This window comes from Balaenoptera borealis (genome assembly GCF_965194805.1).
Source record: "Balaenoptera borealis genome assembly, chromosome: 12".
Taxonomy (NCBI): Eukaryota; Metazoa; Chordata; class Mammalia; order Artiodactyla; family Balaenopteridae; genus Balaenoptera; species Balaenoptera borealis.
The window spans coordinates 32,323,281-32,341,189 of NC_138869.1; the positions used below are offsets into that span (position 1 = coordinate 32,323,281).

The 17,909-nt window shown below is 41.7% G+C and overlaps 1 protein-coding gene and 1 long non-coding RNA gene across 2 annotated transcripts in view; one reads left to right on the forward strand and one right to left on the reverse strand.

The window, feature by feature from the left end:
* Positions 1 to 525: 525 nt before the first annotated feature.
* LOC309606954 (uncharacterized protein) lies at positions 526 to 3,789 on the forward strand (the record flags this gene model as incomplete). Its single annotated transcript, XM_082344861.1, has 2 exons — positions 526 to 655; positions 3,397 to 3,789. Exons 1-2 carry the CDS (start codon positions 638 to 640, stop codon positions 3,787 to 3,789), a joined length of 411 nt encoding a protein of 136 aa, XP_082200987.1. The 5' UTR covers positions 526 to 637.
* Positions 3,790 to 4,846: 1,057 nt separating this feature from the next.
* The window catches only part of LOC309606960, a 69,247-nt gene continuing 56,184 nt past the window's right edge, over positions 4,847 to 17,909 (reverse strand). The window contains exon 4 of the long non-coding RNA XR_014232146.1: positions 4,847 to 17,393. This is a non-coding gene — a long non-coding RNA (uncharacterized lncRNA). The remainder of the gene's footprint in view (positions 17,394 to 17,909) is intronic.

The window sequence follows — 17,909 nt, forward strand, 5'->3', positions numbered from 1 at the left end:
ATGGCTTTTTCACCTGCACCTGTCCACTAAGCTCGGGGTTCACCCTGGCTCCAGTGGGAGAATGGTGGAGGCTTTGGGAGGTTCACCTGGGAATGACTGCCTCTGGTCTCTGAGTACACTCTGACAGAGTAGAACGGCGGCAGCCTTTGGCCGAATTCAGAACAACTCTGCCCGGCAACCCGATATCCGGGTGTGGTGCTCACACAGCATAGTCCTCAGAGTCATCTGACTGCACCCCCTTGAGAGGATCATACTGTGGCATCGTGGGGGATCAGAGATTGAAACTCATGCATGTCTCCCCGCTGCCTCTGGCTGGCCTTCCCAGATGCCTGGGGACTTTGGGGACCTGTGGACGTGAGGGAGCCATGGCAGTCTTGCCCCTGTCTTGCCAGTAGTGCTGTCCTCCTGACCCCTGTACAAGGCACTAGCGGCCACAACAGGGCTTTTGCCCTCCTCGCAGACCTCCAGGGGTCAACAGTAGCATCCTCCATAGCCACTTTTGGTTTGGTAAAGGAAAGCAGCCAGACCTGTGAGCCCGGAGACAAGACTTGGAAAATCCCAGGTAATAAGCACCACCTGACAAAACAGAAGAAGGACGCTGGCTTTGAGTTCAAGAAAAGGCACCGAGGACGCCTGAATGCGAAAGGTTCCCAAGGTAGGTCCGTGACCCATAACTTGACCTCTTCCGATCAGGCTAGTTTCTCTGAAGTAGCTGGGGAGCCCTGCAACCTGCTTGCAGGACCAGGAACCCCATTATCAGGAAGCACTGTGAGCAGATGGCAAGAACAGGAAACACCCACTGCCTGACCTCTCCTCCCGCTCCGGGTCGTAAGGCGAATGTTGGGTGATTCTTTATTGACTGAGGTTCCACAGGCTCTCCTCCCGGTTTCAGCACAGAATACCAGCTGCCCCAGTGATCTGGTTGAGTACCGCATGGGAGTTCCTCGTGCTTTTAGCTCTCACCGGAGGGAAGTCCAGGAACTCCTCCTTATCGGCAGAAAGGAGGAAAGAGAAGACCCCCACCTCTGACACCTGTGCCACCCGCTAACGGACCAGCGTGGTCAGGAACTAACATGGCTAAGCTGCTCGGGCCCAGAGGCAGTCCTGTCTCACCTCCTGTGGGACACTGTGACTGGGGAGGGACTAACTATCTCAAGCACAGGCTGTTATAATTCAAGGGAGACCCCCAGTTCTATCAGAGTTCACGCCAGCTGGACGCCTCCATTAACAGTTTGGTGCTGGTTCCAAATTTCCTGAACCAGAAATCTTTTTTGGGTCAAATCTTGTGGCGTTTGCCTGCCAGCAGATCACTCCACACACCCTCCCCCACCACCACCAGTGGTTGCAAACATCCACAATAGAACATCTGAGGTATGGGGAGCCAAATGTCTACAGTACCAAAGGATAGCCCCTTGGGGTGTATCCTTAAGAACTCGAGTTTTTCAGGTATTACCCCGACCCTACAACGTTTTATCTTCCTGTGTATTACAGCCTGACCCCAATATTGGCTGGGAGATGGGGAAAGCTGGCTCATCAGTGGTTCTCTAAACTATAACACTGTTTTTCAATTGGACCTGCAATGCCAAAGACAAAAGAAATGGGATGAAATTCCCTATGTCCATTTTTTTATGGCCTTATATCAGAACAAAGGCCTTCAAAAGGGATGTGGGCTCTCCTCCACTGGGGTAATACCAGCTTGACCCTCCTCCTGAAGAACTTCTTGATCTCTTCCCTAATCCTCCTCCTACTGCTGCCTCCCTACCCCCTTCTTTCTTATGTCCCAACTTGGACCCCAAGCCCCAGAGACTCCCTCCATACAAGCTCCCTCCCCTATAACCCAGTTCAGCAACTACACAAAGTGGGACTAGTTACCAGCCAGGGTCCAACAACCTGCCAGGAAAAGTATGAAGTACTCCTTTTGAGGCAGGTCCCCAGTGGAGAAGGAGGGCTCATCCAGGTATACATTTACCACTCCTATATAACTGGAAAAGTATATACATGGCCCAATAGAAAACAGTATCCTCTCCGTCGGGAGACTTCGTTGGGCACTGCCTCTGTTAGGGCCTAATTGACTAGGGCCTTATTAGACCCTGCCAGTCAGCCTGTAATACCCCCATTCTTCCTGTAAATAAACCCAATGGGGAATACTGGATGGTGCAGGACCTTGGGGCAGTCAGTGAAGTCACCCAGGATATACATCCAATAGTCCCTAATCCCTACACCCTGCTGGGCACTCTGCTGTCCACAAGGACCTGGTATTCCATGTTAGATTTAAAAGATGCCTCCTTCTGTATTCCATTAGCCCCAGAGTGACAAGAAATTTTTGCTTTTGAGTGGCAGGACCCAAACACACAAAACAACAATACTGCTGGACAGTCCTGTCTCAAGGGTTCAAAAATCCCCCCATCATCTTTGGGGAAACTTTAACAAAAAACCTAAAAGATCAGTATGTGGATGACATTCTAAGCTCATATAAGGTAGGCCCATTCCCCAAGCCCAGGAGAAGGAACAACCCCCTTGAAATGGAACAACTCGTGTGCTCTTCGGGTAGGAGAAACCATGAAAGCTCTCACGGGATATGGTAACAGGTGCTCCCCACACCCACCGATCTGGCCCTGCACCCCTTCCGGCCGGGACACAGGGTGAACCTAAAAACCTGGCACACCAGCAGCCCGCAAGACCACCGCACTCCTGGATGGAATGGGCCCCACCTGGTGATATCACTACCCATTCTGCCCTGAAGCCGCAGGGGATCACTCCGTGGGACGTCGAACTTGAGTGAAGGGGCCCCCCGAGCCCCAAACTCCAGAGAGACAACCTGGGGCAATGGACCCCCTTGACTAACTGCTCCTGCGAACCTCTTTCTCATCTGAAGCTTCTCTTCCGTAAAGCAACCAAAATGTGACCAGGGAGACTGAGGCCCTGGCAGTGAGCATATCGTCAGGGCACTCTGCCTATAGGCTAAAGACCTAAATACCTGCATGTTTAGGAAAAATTTGACATATGACCATTATTCTCTTGCTAATATCTGGGCCATGTATCTGAAATCGTCTGGTGTCCTTGTCTCCAAAATGGTACACAAATGGTGGTCACTCAGGGACACGAACAGTCAGGGCCGAGACCTGGTGACCCTCAAACACATCTAAAGGCGGCTGGGAGAAGTTCCGCTCTTCTACCCAGGGTCATGACGACGCCCCAGATCAGCAGGAAACAGTTACAGAAGATGGACCGTCGCCCCTCAGAGCCCTTCAAGAATGAGGAGCAGGACAAAAGACACAGGAGGGATTTGTCACCGGCAAAGCCCATTAACAATACCCGGAGAATAAAAATAGAATCTGGGTAATAAAATAAAATCTGACCTTTTTCTCTCTCCCTTGTCCATTGTGCTTTGTCTAGTTTCGCTTGCTCATAGGGGGCCGCATGCAGAGGCCTCGCACCCAGCACTTCAGACCAGAGCTCCTGGTGCAGAACGGCGGCGCTGACACCTCAGCTGAGGGCCGTGCGCAGAAGCCGCGCAGGACACTCAATTCAAGATGGCGGCAGCAGATCGTGCGCAGAGGTGCTGCGCTCGGCACTGTGATCTGGGGCCCCAAGCAGCACAGCTGCGCCTGCGTCTGTGCCTGTGTCTGCGCCCCGCCCCCGCAGGAAGTGAGCTCCCTCCCTGCGAACAGGAACCCTGTAAAGCAGCCCTACCGAAGGCCGTCAGGAGAGCAGAGCGTGTGCTCTGGAGCCCGAGCTCGCACCTCTTCATTCTTTGATGAAAGAATAAAACTTCCCTTTGCTTCTTAACTGGACTTGGGTCTCATTCTATCGGCTCAAGTGACACCCTCTGGGAGGACCCTTGTTGGGACTGGAACAAACTGGCGTTTTCTCCCTCTTGTAAATTTCTCTGTGTTGTATTTCTGTCTTCCTTTTAAACTCTCATTTGAATTTTTTTTTCTTTTTTAGTTATCAAAAATAATGTATATTTATTGTGGAAAATACAGATGATTAAAAACAAGTAAAAAGAAAGTAAACAACCACTCCTAATGATACCACTAGAAGATAAACATTGTTAATATTTTGCTAAATTCTCATTTTAAGTTTTTTCTTTTGTTAGTTATCAAAAATGTATGTTTATTGTGGAAAATATAGGTGATTTTTTAAAAAGTAAAAAGAAAGTAAACAGCCACTCCTAATGCTACCACCAGAAGATAAACATTGTTAATATTTTGCTAAATACTTGTTTCTCCCTTGTACAAAGAAAACAATGTAAAAATATTTTTTCTTTTCTTCTTTCAAAAATGGAGTACAGTGTACATAGTATTTGGTTAGCTTTTTTTTTTAAACAATATTTCATCAACAGTTTTACAAGTCCTTAAATATTTTTTCCAGCATCATTTTTAATGGTTGCAAACTATTCCATCATTATTACTAGGTACTTTTGAAAAAGTATCATTCTTAACTACTCCCTACTGAATACAGTTTTTCACTACAGTAATGCTTCCATGAAATCCTTGTAGGCAACTTTATTCACACATCGGTGATTATTTTCTGAATGGCTCCCTTGTTTAATCTTGTACACACACAAGTCATTTCTCCTATTAGCCAAGTCTTGAACTTCTTGAGATCAGCGTTCAGGTCAATCCATCTCTGTTTTCCTCAGAGTGCTTTAAAATGAGGAGGCCTTCCAAAATGCTTATCAAATGAAATAATTTATTGGTATGCATTGTTCCTTTAACGGAATAAAAAGATAGCAAGAGAGGAAAAGAGGTCAAGTTAGCCAATTTATGGCTGACTTTAAAACTGCCTGTGCCTCAGTCTTCTGCCATGTGGGCTATCTGTGGATTCTCCCCTGCTCCCCCCCGCCCCCCATTCCATGTCCTTTCATTTTTGGAGTAAAAAACATCTGGCTGCATTTTAAATTGATTCACACAATTTATTTCACCAGCCTCTAGGCCCCAAACTGTTTCTAGATATGCATCAGTGTCTCTGCTGATACTCAATGGGGGCTGTGCCTGTGCATGGGAGAATGTAATCCACCCTTGAGTCACTGTGTTAAAATGATTCCCCAGTTGAATTGTTTAGTGTGAAATAGGATTGTTTGCATTCCATTTACTCTTTACTTTCTTAATTAGAGTGACCTCCAGCTTGAATCTACCAACTGTTGGATTTTATTATATCTTTCCAGGAATTCCTCCTGTAATAAGGTTAACTTTAAATACTGCATTTCCTCGAGGTTGACATAAAATTCATTCACCTTTAGAAAAAATAAGCCCAAGTCTTATTTTGAATAACTACAAACAGAACTCTAGGAAGAGCAGAGTTGTGTTATTTTGGATGCTATTTTCTCTGATGCTGCATATAAATAACATAAAGCAGCCCTGCCTACCTTCTAGGAGGCCCTGGGTTCTAGGGCCTGCCTCCAGGGGAAATAAGAACATCATTTACTTGATGAAACTTTACTTACTAAAAAGACTTTTTAAATGTTGTTTCTCTTGAGTCCAGAAATTAATGTGTGAATCTGCCTTTGTATATTCTTCCTATAAAAGAAAACCAAAATACAATGGTGGGTGAGATGTTTGTGAACCATATTACATGGCTTGAGAAATGCACTCGATCTTTGTATTCCTGCCTCTGGATTCAACTTTACCCGGCCCTTCCTCAGGATTCAAGCCCACTATAGGATGAAATTGTAAGGCCCTGGGATGAAGTGGCCAAAAAATTATTAGGACTCTTTTCTACCCTCCAACCCCCCAACCCTCCCTGGTTTCTGTAGGATCAGATTGTTTATACTTTCTAATTGCCGTCTGTAGCTACCATCAGGTCTTTGCTGTTGAATTGACTGTTTAATGCTTAATTTGATCTCCTGATTTTGGATGTCCCCTGTCAATTTTACTCTCAGTTTAACTTGAAATCTCTCTTTACTTGTCTGTAAGCACTAGTTTTTCCTCCCAGTCCCCGTCGTGGAGAATGATGATTCCAGTGGTAACACTCACAAATTCTGAATTCCTGTACAAACAGAAGCACTGCCATGTCTTGTGTGATGTGGCCCTTCTACCCTTCCTCCATCTGCTCTACTCACACTGGAGTATTTTAAGCTCTTAGGAGCCGTTTGTGTGTGCTCCACCCTCTGCCCAGAATGTTCTTCCCCTCTTCTCCTAATGCTGGTTTTTCTTCATGCTTTTGGACTCAGCCTAAGTGTCATCTCCTTGGAGAGGCTTTTCTAGACAACCTAGTGTGATGTTCTACATATTTTAACCATCCTTAGGTACAGGTACCAACTAATTAGAACAGACTCCAGTATTAACAAATCGTATCCTCATACTGAGGCTTTCCAGGTGAATACCAACTCTCGCTGACCCATTATTTGAATAAGCAGTAATGACAAGCTGTAAATAATTATTTGTGCATTTGCTCCTTCTGTGTATATTACCTGGTAGAATGCAGTTTCCATGAGAGCAAGAATTTTTCTGTCTTAGTCACTGTCATGGAGAAAAAACTTTCCCTCTACCCTCTTAAATTCAGTGTTTGAGGGCCTGTGAATTAAACTGACAAAGATTAGCATTAGAAAAGACAGATTTTTATTCACTTATAGATGTGGGAAATAACAGAAAAAATGTGACTCAACAAAGAGCCAAAGATAGGGGCTTATATATCCACTTAATAATGGGAAAGGGAGGGGAGACAAAAGGCTTTTATGGGAAGAACAAATGAGTTTCTTTAGGAAAGACAAGTGGGCTTTTAGGAAAACAAAATGGGAGACAGAAAATTTGTGATAATATTTGTTTCTGCAGGTGCAAGTACTCACCACCCACTTCTTTCTAGTTAGTAAAAACTGCCCCAAGAGAAGATTTGTGGCAATTTTACTCTCAGTTTCCTTCCTCAGAGTGAAGCTGCCTCAAAGAGGGGCATTTCCCGGAGTTTCTGCCTTTCATCAGATAAGGGAAGCTCCAAAAAGGCTTCTTTCTGGATCTATTGAATTTCAAATGTTTTTAGTTCAAAATAATCTTCATATCAACTCTGAGGGTCTGAGTTGGTCTGCACATCACCTAGCACATCGTACTATGACTTAATTACAGTAGGTACTCAGTAAATACTTGTTAAAACATGAATAAATGAAGCAGTGAGTAGAGTGCTCACTATTTGCTTATGGTGACCAGTTCCAACTCATGTGGTTGCTTGACCAAGGTAGGGGTGTTTGTGTGTGTATGTGTGAAAGCTCAGAAAAAAATATATTCACAATGACCTAGATTCCTTAATTTTATAATTTAAAATGTTTCCTTTGTTGAGGAGTTGGTAAGTCCCATGACATGAAGCAGATGTACCTTATAGGTAAGATTCTTGATGTGGACCTTCTCTGCCATTTTCTTTTTTTTTTGTATTACAAGATGAAGCACAGTTTTCTGTAGATGGTAGTCCACCAGAAAGAGCTACTTTTTATTTCTCCCAACCCTTGAGATCACCCAGGGTGGGCAGCTGCTGACAGTAAATGCCCTGAGAGTTCTCTACGGGACACTGAGGGTGAAATCCTTATTGGTGGGTAGTGGTGTATGTTCTCAGGAGCATCATGGAATGGGCTGAAAGGGGCTCCATGCCCCTGTCTCTATTTGAAGGGTTAATAAATACAATGGCAGCTACTGTCCCATTATCTACTGGGATGAGATTTTTAAAACTTCTTTTTCAAGGGAATTCCCTGATGGTCTAGTGGTTAGGACTCCATGCTTTCACTGCCAAGGGCACGGGTTCAATCCCTGGTCGGGAAACTAAGATCCCACAAGCTGCAAGGCAGGGCAAAATAGAATAGAATAGAATAAAATAAAATAAACTTTTTTTCTTTCATGGGAAACTTCAAGCATACACAAAGTAGAATACACATATCCATGTATACCATCACCTAGCATTAACAGCGATCCGTATTTGGACAATCTTATTTCAGCTCCCCATCCCCCACCCCACATTTCCCTTACATTTCTCAATCCCTCCGCTCACCACATTGTCCTAAAGCAATATATATTATTTCATCTATTAATGCATCATCTTATTTTCAACAGATGAGCACACATTTCAAAATTATTATGTTTATTTATTTTTGGTGGGTTTGTCGGTTTGCTGTTTATTAGGGTTTTTACTGGTAAAATACATATAACATAAAATTTACCATTTTTACCATACTTATGAATATGATTCAGTAGCATTAAGCACATTCACAGTGTTGTGCAACCATTACCACCATCCATCTCAGAACTTCATCTTCCCAAAATCAAACTCTGTACCCGTTAAACAGTGACTCCCTACCCCTCCAACCCCTCAGCCCCTGCAAACACCATTCTACTTTTTGTTTATATGGATTTGACTACTCTAGTGCCTCATGTAAGTGGAATCATATAATATTTGTCCTTTCATGACTTTCTTATTAGTGTAATGTTTTCAAGGTTCATTCTGGTTGTAGCGTATGTCAGAATTTCCTTCCTTTTTAAGGCTGAATGATATTCCACTGTGTGTATATACCACATTTTATTTTTCCTTCATCCAACGATGAATACTTGGATTGTTTCCACCTTTTAGCCATTGTGAATAATGCTGCTATGAACATGGGTGTGCCACTATCTGTTCAAGCCCCTGCTTTCAATTCTTTTGGGTATATACCCAGAAGTGGAATTGCTGGATCATATGATAATTCTATGTTTAATTTATTTAGGGGAGCACACATTTTAAAAAACACTACCACAGTTCTATTTCACACCTAAAACTTTAACAATATTTCCTTAATGGCATAGGCTTTACAACTACCGAAGAGACCATACTGGAATGGCTAACAGCTGAGCCACCAAGCCTGGCTACCTGGGACCTTGGGCATGTCACTGAAATATCCTGTGCCTCCATTTCCTCATCTGTAAGATGGGGGAGATAGGTTGAATGAGCTAGTATACACAAAACACTGTAGGCAGTGTCTGCCCATTGTAAGTAGAGTCTGTAAGTGTTGGCTCTATTAACACTTGTCCTGTATCAGTGTTACCCATGAGAACCCAAGATTTGGAGGCCTAAAATAATAAAAATATCATAAAACTAGACACACACACAAACTCATGCAAAATTTGCTATGAAATTTATTTAGAATCAGAGAAAAATATCACAACTAATAACCGGAGTCTAAGAGATTCAAGTCTTTCTTCAGAGACTTCTTTAGCCAGTTGATCTGAAATGCTTACAAGGGGTCCTTGCTGATTTAAGCCTGGCTCCCCCTCCCACCTAGGGTTGTTGTAAGGTTTAAAATGTGTTGTTATATGTCATGTGCTTAGAACAGTGCCTGGCATAGAGTAAGTGCTCTATAAATGTTAATTACAATGGTTGGTAGGTCCATTCTCCAAGAGAGGAAATATTGGAAGAGGAGGAGTTTTGGGTGGAAGTTGGGGAAGAATAAGATCAGTCTAGTTTGGAGCAAGAGTTTGAGATGCCTTTGACAGATCTGAGAAGTCATGTCAGCGCTCAATAAATGTTTGATGATGGTGATGATACTGATGAAGGCAACAACATTGATGACGACCTCAACAATGACTACTGACTGTGGCCTGGGTAGGTCTCTGTACTGTTAGCCTTCAAATGGGCAGGCTGCCTGGGAGCTCTGGGGATGAGGGCAAGGATTACTGCCTAGCTGATTTCACTTCAGGGAGGGAATGAATTCGGCATTCATTAGAAGCGGATTCTAAGCAAGGTTCCCAAATACCAAAAGATACTTGTACTGTGGGAGAGCCTGCATCTACCCTAGCATTCCTTCCTCTCCAGGTAGTTACTCAGCTTCTTTAGATAAGATTCTCTGGTTTTTCAGCCTGGGGGTGAAATACTGGAGTTGGAAGGTGGTGGCAGGAGGGCAAGGCCTAGCTTTACTTGCTTGGGGTTGGGAGGACTCGCAGGGATGTGTGGGAGCCACAGGTGCCCCATCAACCAAGTGCTGCTCTGTTTGCAGCAGGACTGGGAAGGGGAAGGTGAGAGAGGGAGCTGATAGAAATAGTCCTTCCAAAAATAATTTCAGTTAAGCTCTTTCTCATTCCCAGCCTCTGCTGACACTGCCCATCTTGACTATAGTTTCTTTAGGGCTCCCCTAAGTCATTTGTCTCCTTTCTCCTATGGAGTCTCCTCCTACATACTCTGCAGCAACTTCCTTACTCCCTCTCCTTCATCCACCAATAACCTCCTACCCTCTACCCATCCATCAGAAATTTGTCGAGGTGCCTTATTCATTGATGGCCTCTCTGTGCTTGTCTTAGTTATGGGTTCATTCTTTTATTATCATTTATTGGGTCTTGGCAGGGAGAGATGATAAACACTATGGTCAACCCTTTGTTCCTAGTGGATGCATTTCTAGAGATGTCTAAAAATACCTTTCACTTGAATATTCCATTTCTAAGAAAACAATCTATTCTCTGGTGTCAGAAGTGAAGGGCAAGGCTGTACTGCTGGTAAAGAATTATCTACATCACATATGAGCAGTGACAGTTGTCCAGGGCATGTTTCTGTTATCATTAAATTCACTTTGCTGCCACCTTTGTTTATAGCTTCAGCAAACCTGGGCTCTAATCCTGGCCTAGCCCGGGCCACTGAAGATATTTCAGTTTGCTCTCTGCCTACTGAGCTCTGCCAGCTTAAGACCAATTTTTCTATCTTTCAAGTAAGTTGATTAAAAATGCCCACATTATCTGAATACACAGTTACCAGTTTTGCTTCCTACTTTTACCACTCAGTTTTAGAACAGTTGAGAACCTGAAATAGAGTCAAATCATTAATAGCCAACACAGGAACACTGTATGGAAGTCACACAACAGTTCCCCAGACTGTGACACAGACTACAAAAAGCTAGAAACCTTGGCCCCCAAAGTCACTTTACCTCTATTTGGCAGACAATGTGAACAGAGAACAGAAACTCTGTAGGAACGCAATGTAGGCTGATGGTCAGGGTTAACTGAAAATCATTGCTTTTATAAAATCATTTCCTCAGTCCTCTCTTAGCTTTAGTTAAACTTACTTGGGCTTATTTCTTCCTGGCTTTGGGTGATATTTTTGCATTTGTATTAAAGAGCAGAAAAAAGGGAGGGGGAAGCCTAATGAGGAATAAATAATGGAAAAGGGTAAAAAAAAAAATCTTTGTTTGTAAGTGTATTGGACCTTATAAACTTATATAATCCACGGATCATTTCTGTGGTAGACTGTTATGACTCCAAAGAGCCATTGTGCTAATGTAGCAGCTGATGATTTTATGCAGAGACTCTGCATAGTAAATGCCCTTATGAAATTGGGAATGAATTGTGGGAACCGAACATGGCCAATAACCATTTTTAAAAATAATGAAGTACTCTGCCACCTCACTCTTCCACCAGCCCCCACCAAAGTCATGAAGAGCTGAGTCAATGTAATGAACTAATTGCCTGGAAATGTAATTTTAAAAAAAAGAACTCTGTATGTGTAGTGGGAAAAAACCAAAACCAAAATAGGGCTCATATTTTGAAGCATAAAACATATTTTAGCACTCAGGGAAAATGAATGAGCCTGTGCCACATTTCATTTCAGCAGCTGCTGTTTAAGCCTTGGAAATTAAATCATAGACACCCTGGGTTTTAGAGAAGGGACGGAGGTGGGGTCCTGGCTTTGCCAAGGCACTTTGGGCCTAAGTAGCAACACCCTGCCTGGCCTTGCTGGAGAATAGACTGCCAATTGTGGCAAATTATATGATGCTTTTGAGATGTGCACAAATAGCCCATTACACTTTTCACAGCGTTCCTTCATTAAGCCCGCAGAATTGTTTCTTTATGTTTTCCTCATAATAGCTTCTGAAAGGTCAAGAATGGCTCACTTGACTTTCTGGTGCCCTTCGGGGAATAATGCCGTTAACCACTTGTGGCCTTTGCTCTTCCAAGCTGACATTTGCCCCAAGGTCTCCCATTGGTTGTCAGGACTGGGTCTCCTCCCTTCCCCAACACACACACACACACACACACACACCCTCAGGTGGGGATAGGGACTGGAAGGACAGTCTGGAATCCCCGCCAGTTGAGATTTTTTGACTTTCTGTTAGAAGTGATGTTGAGCTCTGGTAGCATTTGGAAAGCAGTAGAGGGTGCTGGTTTTAAGGATCAGATAGTCTTGAGTTCAAATCCAGATCTACTCCTCTGAGCTGGGTGACCTGGGGCAAGTCATCTCAGCTCTCAAGGCTCAGTTTCCAAATGTGTAAAATGGGGACAAGAGTAGTGCCACCTCAGAAGGTGCTTTCCTGGCATAGAGTAGGCATAAAAATGTTGCTTCAGAACAAAAACAGCCAGCCTTAGAAGCCTGCTAAGGGTAGGCCTTGGCTGGCAGCATCGCATATACACACCCTTTCATTACCAACCTGATAGCTCCCCCCCAGACTTCACTCACATCCATAAGGAGGCAGTAACATTTGTCAAATGCTGTCTGTGTGCCAAGGGCCTACATCTGTTTCTCATTTAATTCTTTACACATTACTGTAAAATAGGTATTATTATCGCTCTATTTTGCATGATGAAACTGATACCCAGGGCTAATGATAATGGCTATCATTTATTGAGTATTTACTATGTGCCAGACACTATGTTAGATACTTACTTTTATACGTTCTCTTCTCAGTGGGCAATTCAGTCATTTCCATTTTTTTGTTGTTATGAAGAGTTCTCCCGTGGACCTTCTTCAACACATCTTCATGGGCACATGAACAGGATTTTCTCTTAGGAGTACACACCCAGGAGTAGAACTGCTGGGTTGGAGGTATATGAATGTTCAGCTTTGTCAAACACTATGAAATTATTTTCCAAAGTGACTGTAATAATTTATACTCCCACCAGAATGTGTAAGCTTTCCTATTGAGCCACATCCTCCCTACACTTGGTATTCTTATTTTTCTTAAGCTATTAGGTATAAAATGGTATTTTGACCTTGATCTGTATTTTCTGATTACTAATAAGGTTGATAGCCTCTTTTTGTATTAATTGGCCATAAATGTCTCCTTTTCTGTGAAATGTCTGTTCGTGACTTTTGCTTGTTTTTCTATTGAATTGTTTGCTTTCAAGCAATTGATATTTTTTTTATTCTAATCTGTTGGTGGTTATGATAGTTAATTTTATGTGTCAACTTGATTGGGCCAAAGGATTCACAGACAGCTGATAAAATATTTCTGGGTGTGTCTGTGACTGCGTTTTTGGAAGAGATTAGCATTTGAATTTATAGACTGAGTAAAGAAGATCACCCTCATTGGGTGGGTGGACATCACATAGTCCTTTGAGGGACTAAATAGAACAAAAGGTAAAGGAAGGGCAAATTTGCTCTCTGTTTGAGTTGGGACATCCATCATTTCCTGCTCTCAGACATTTAGGTTCCTGGTACTCAGGTCTTAGGAATAGACTGAATTACATCACCAGCTTTCCTAAGTCTCCTGCTTGCAGAGGGCAGATTGTGGGACGTCTGAGCTGCCATAATTGTGTGAGCCAATTCCTATAATAAATCTCCTCATATAGATACATATTTCCTTTCTATTGGAGAACTCTAATACAGTGTTTGTATCCTTGCAGATATTTTCTCCCTGCTTATGACTCGCCTTTTCACTTTCTTTAGGGTATTCTTAGCATAAGTTCTTAGTTTTAATGGAGTTGGGCTTATCAGTCTTTTCTTTAATGATTAGCATTCTTTGTATCTTGTTTAAGAATATTTCTCAATCTTTTCTGTTTCCTTCTGGCATTTAAGTCCGTACTCTATCTGTAATTGACTTTTGAGTATGATTTGAGTTAGGGATCCAAAATCATATTTTTCTATTATGGGTAACTTTTTTTGCAGCTCAATTTATTGAATTAACTCCCCTCCTACCCCCATCCTACCCTGCTGCCATATTACCTCTCATATATCAAATTTCTATATGTATTTCTACACTTTGTATTCTGTTTCATTGGTCAATTTGTCTATTCCTGAGCCAGTACACATGGTTACTATGACTTTATAATAAATCTCATTATCTTGTGGAACAATTCCCACTCTTTGTCTTTTTATTTCAAAATTAATAAATATCCATTTTAGACAACTGAACAAGTATAGGAAATTCCAGAGAAATTAAAACTTATTTATAATTTCATCAGTCAGGTACAACAACAGTTAACATCTGGTATATAGTTTTCTACACTATACAAATACATATTCATATGAAAACATGCACACATATATGTATATAAATACACACACATTTATACTTTAACAAATTTAAAATCAATATTGATTGCTTCCTATATTCAAGGCTTATATGTCTAAAGCTTTATTGTTGCTAAAGCTGAGAAAGACTATTTAGGAAATATGATAATGTTTAAGATGCTAATAACGATGTTAGAAGGAAATTTGTTTTCAATTTGGCAGCTAATGATTCCTCTTTGGGTACCTTAGTCCAGGAAAGCATTTATCTTGAATCCCTAAGCTTTGCTACTGCCCTAAACTAAGAAAATAAATCTCTCTCCATCCCTAAAGTAACACACTTATCCTCCAAGCAAACTACTATTTACTTGTTTAATAAAACAAAAAACACGATGTGTTACATTTTTAAAGAATTATACCTTGACTTTAAAATTAGATTTGGGTTTGAGTCCTCAGTCTGCCCCTTATTACACTTTGATCCTGAACAAGTCACAGAACTTCTTGTAGTCTCAGTTTCTTCATCTTTAAAATGATGATGATATCTACCTTGCAGAGTTGCCGGGAGTATTAATGTATTTTTTAAAAGCCTCATAAAATGCTTGCCAATATTCACTTTTAAATTTTTAATTAGTTTTTATTTTATTATAAAGGTAATAGGAACTTCTTGTAAAGTTTTTGAATAGTAGAGAATAATAATAATAATGAATAATAGTACAGAATACAGTGAAAACTAAAAGTTTCTTCCCTCCAAGTGTATGTTCTTCCCTCTAAATCAATTGCACTCTCCTGAAGAAGCAACAGTAAATTCTCATTACACATGATTATTAACAACATTCCATGACAGCAAAAATCCTGGAAATCCTTTATAAACATCACATAACAGGTAAGCTAAAAATGTCCAGAATATTTCATTTCTTTAAGATAGCTTTCATTTTACAGTTTTTCTATTTTTTTAGAAAAAAAATTAACAAATGGAAATATTCAAATTAAGAAGAGGAGGCCATCTTCAAAAAGTCTACAAACAAATGCTGGAGAGGGTATGGAGAAATGGGAACCCTCCTACACTGTTGGTGGGAATGTAAATTGGTACAACCAGGACTTCCCTGGTGGTGCAGTGGTTGAGAGTCCGCCTGCCAATGCAGGAGACAGAGGTTTGATCCCTGGTCCAGGAGGATCCCACATGCCGCAGAGCAACTAAGCCTGTGTGCCACAACTACTGAGCCTGTGCTCTAGAGCCTGTGAGCCACAACTGCTGAGCCTGCACACCACAACTACTGAAGCCTGCGCGCTCTAGGGCCGTCACTCCACAACTATTGAGCCCACGTGCTGCAACTACTGAAGCCCACGCGCCTAGAGCCTGTGCTCTGCAACAACAGAAGCCACCGCAATGAGAAGGCCGTGCACCACAATGAAGAGTAGCCACCCCTCGCCACAACTAGAGAAAAGCCTATGCACAGCAACAAAGATCCAACGCAGCCAAAAAAAAAAAAAAAATTGGTACAACCACTATGGAGAACATTATGGAAGTCTCTTAAAAAACTAAAAATAGAACTACCATATGATCCAGCAATCCCACTCCGGGCATATATCTGGAGAAAACCATAATCCAAAAAGATACATGCACCCCAGTGTTCACTGCAGCACTATTTACAATAGCCAAGATATGGAAACAACCTAAATGTCCATTGACAGAGGAATGGATAAAGAAGATGTGGTACATATATACAGTGGAATATTACTCAGCCATACAAAAGAATGAAATAATGCCATTTGCAGCAACATGGATGGACCAAGAAATTATTATACTAAGTGTAGTAAGTCAGACAGAGAAAGACAGATCTCATATGATATCACTCATATGTGGAATCTAATTTAAAAAAATGATACAAGTGAACTTATTTACAAAACAGAAACAGACTTAGAGATATCAAAAACAAACTTATGGTAACCAAAGGGAAACGTGGCAGGGGGTGGGGGGTGAGGGATAAATCAGGAGCTCGGATGAACATCACACACTGCTATATATACCATAGAGAACCAACAAGGACCTACTGTACAGCACAGGGAACTCTACTCAATACTCTGTAATGACCTATATGGGAAAAGAAACTAAAAAAGAGTGGATATATGTATATGTATAACTGATTCACTTTGCTGTACACCTGAAACTAACACAACATTGTAAGTCAACTATACTCCAATAAAATTAAAATTAAAAAAAAAATTAAGAAGAGGGTTAGAGGTTATTTAAAAACTAACAGTAAACATTTGGTTATGGGCATTTATTATTTTTAAAAATTTTTGTTATAACGGTAATGCATTCTTATAGCAATATCAAACAATTGTTAGGTATATAAAGTAAAAAATGAAATTCCCTTTTTACACTCCCCCAATCACACTCCCCAGAAATAACCTCTGGAAGAGTTTTGATGTCTTAACTTTCATGTTCTTTACCTACCAGACTTGGAAATGTCTCAATTTAACTGCAAGGCTTTACTCCCTTTCATGACAGTATTAATTTTGTTTTGGTTTGGTTGGTGCTACACTTAATCATTCATTCATTCCTTTAATTAAGCATATACTAAGGTACCTGCTCTGGGCCAGGTGCCGAGCAAAGTGCTAGAGATTCTTGAAGTGTCAGTGGTAGTGCCCTCGTCCCTAACAGATAATAATATTGTTTCATAAGAGCTTCATTACAGTCAGTTAGTGCAGGATGCTGTGGGACCGACCATAAGGGAGGGACATCAAACCCAGGTGATCTGGGGAGGCTTCCCGGAGAAAGAGATCTCTAAGTTGAGAACTGAAAGCTGAATAGGCATTAGGCCTGTGCAATGGCCAGATCTGTGGGACGATAGTGCATTAGGGATGATGAGAAGCTGGAATGAAGAGCACAGCAGTACAGGAGGGAGGGCTGAGGATGTTGGAGAGAGATGGTTGAAGGCTTTGCAAGATACACTAAGACATGTGCACACAGTGGGTAGATGGGCCCCCTAAAAGGACTGCAAGTAGGGGAGTGACATCACCATGTTTGTATTTTAGAAACCTCAATCTGGCTGCAACTGAGAGAAAGAACTGGAGAAGGGCAAGCCAGGAGGCAGGAGTGATAGGAGGTGGTTGTAATAATCCAAGTGAGAAACAGTGTTGGACTCGATTAAGGAAGTGACAGTGGAGGAGGAAGAAGGAGAGAAATTCAAGAGTAGAGGATGTCTTCTTTCTGCCAGGATAACTGATACCTGGAAAAGGCCACAAAAAGTAAAGCGAGTTAATACAGGGACCAATTTTTCAAGTAAATAGCGAGGGCAAAAGACTTGATTGAAATTCTAACTTGAAAAATTAAACTAAAATTCATTTTTAAATCCTTATTTTAATATTATAAATAATTTTAAAGTTTATAATCACAATTATGAACTAATGTTTATGGTGAAGAATGAATCAGAAATTTGGAAGGCATAATTTTCAACACAAATTTTATCACAGTATGATAATGACATCTTTCACATCATGTTTAGGTGTCGCAATAAGTTCATAATAGAGATCATTTGGGGGAAATATTTGGGCTTGTCAATTTCCCCAAGGGTATCTTCTTTTGCTGTTCAGATTATTTTTTTTTTGAAGTGCTATTATGTCATCCCCGTTATGGTCCCCTATCCCCCACCCCAGCTGGTCACCAGTTTAACTAGGCCAGTTTGTCATTTGCCAAAGGTTATGCCAGTACTTGGGAGCACTTCTCCCAGATCACTTTGATTGAC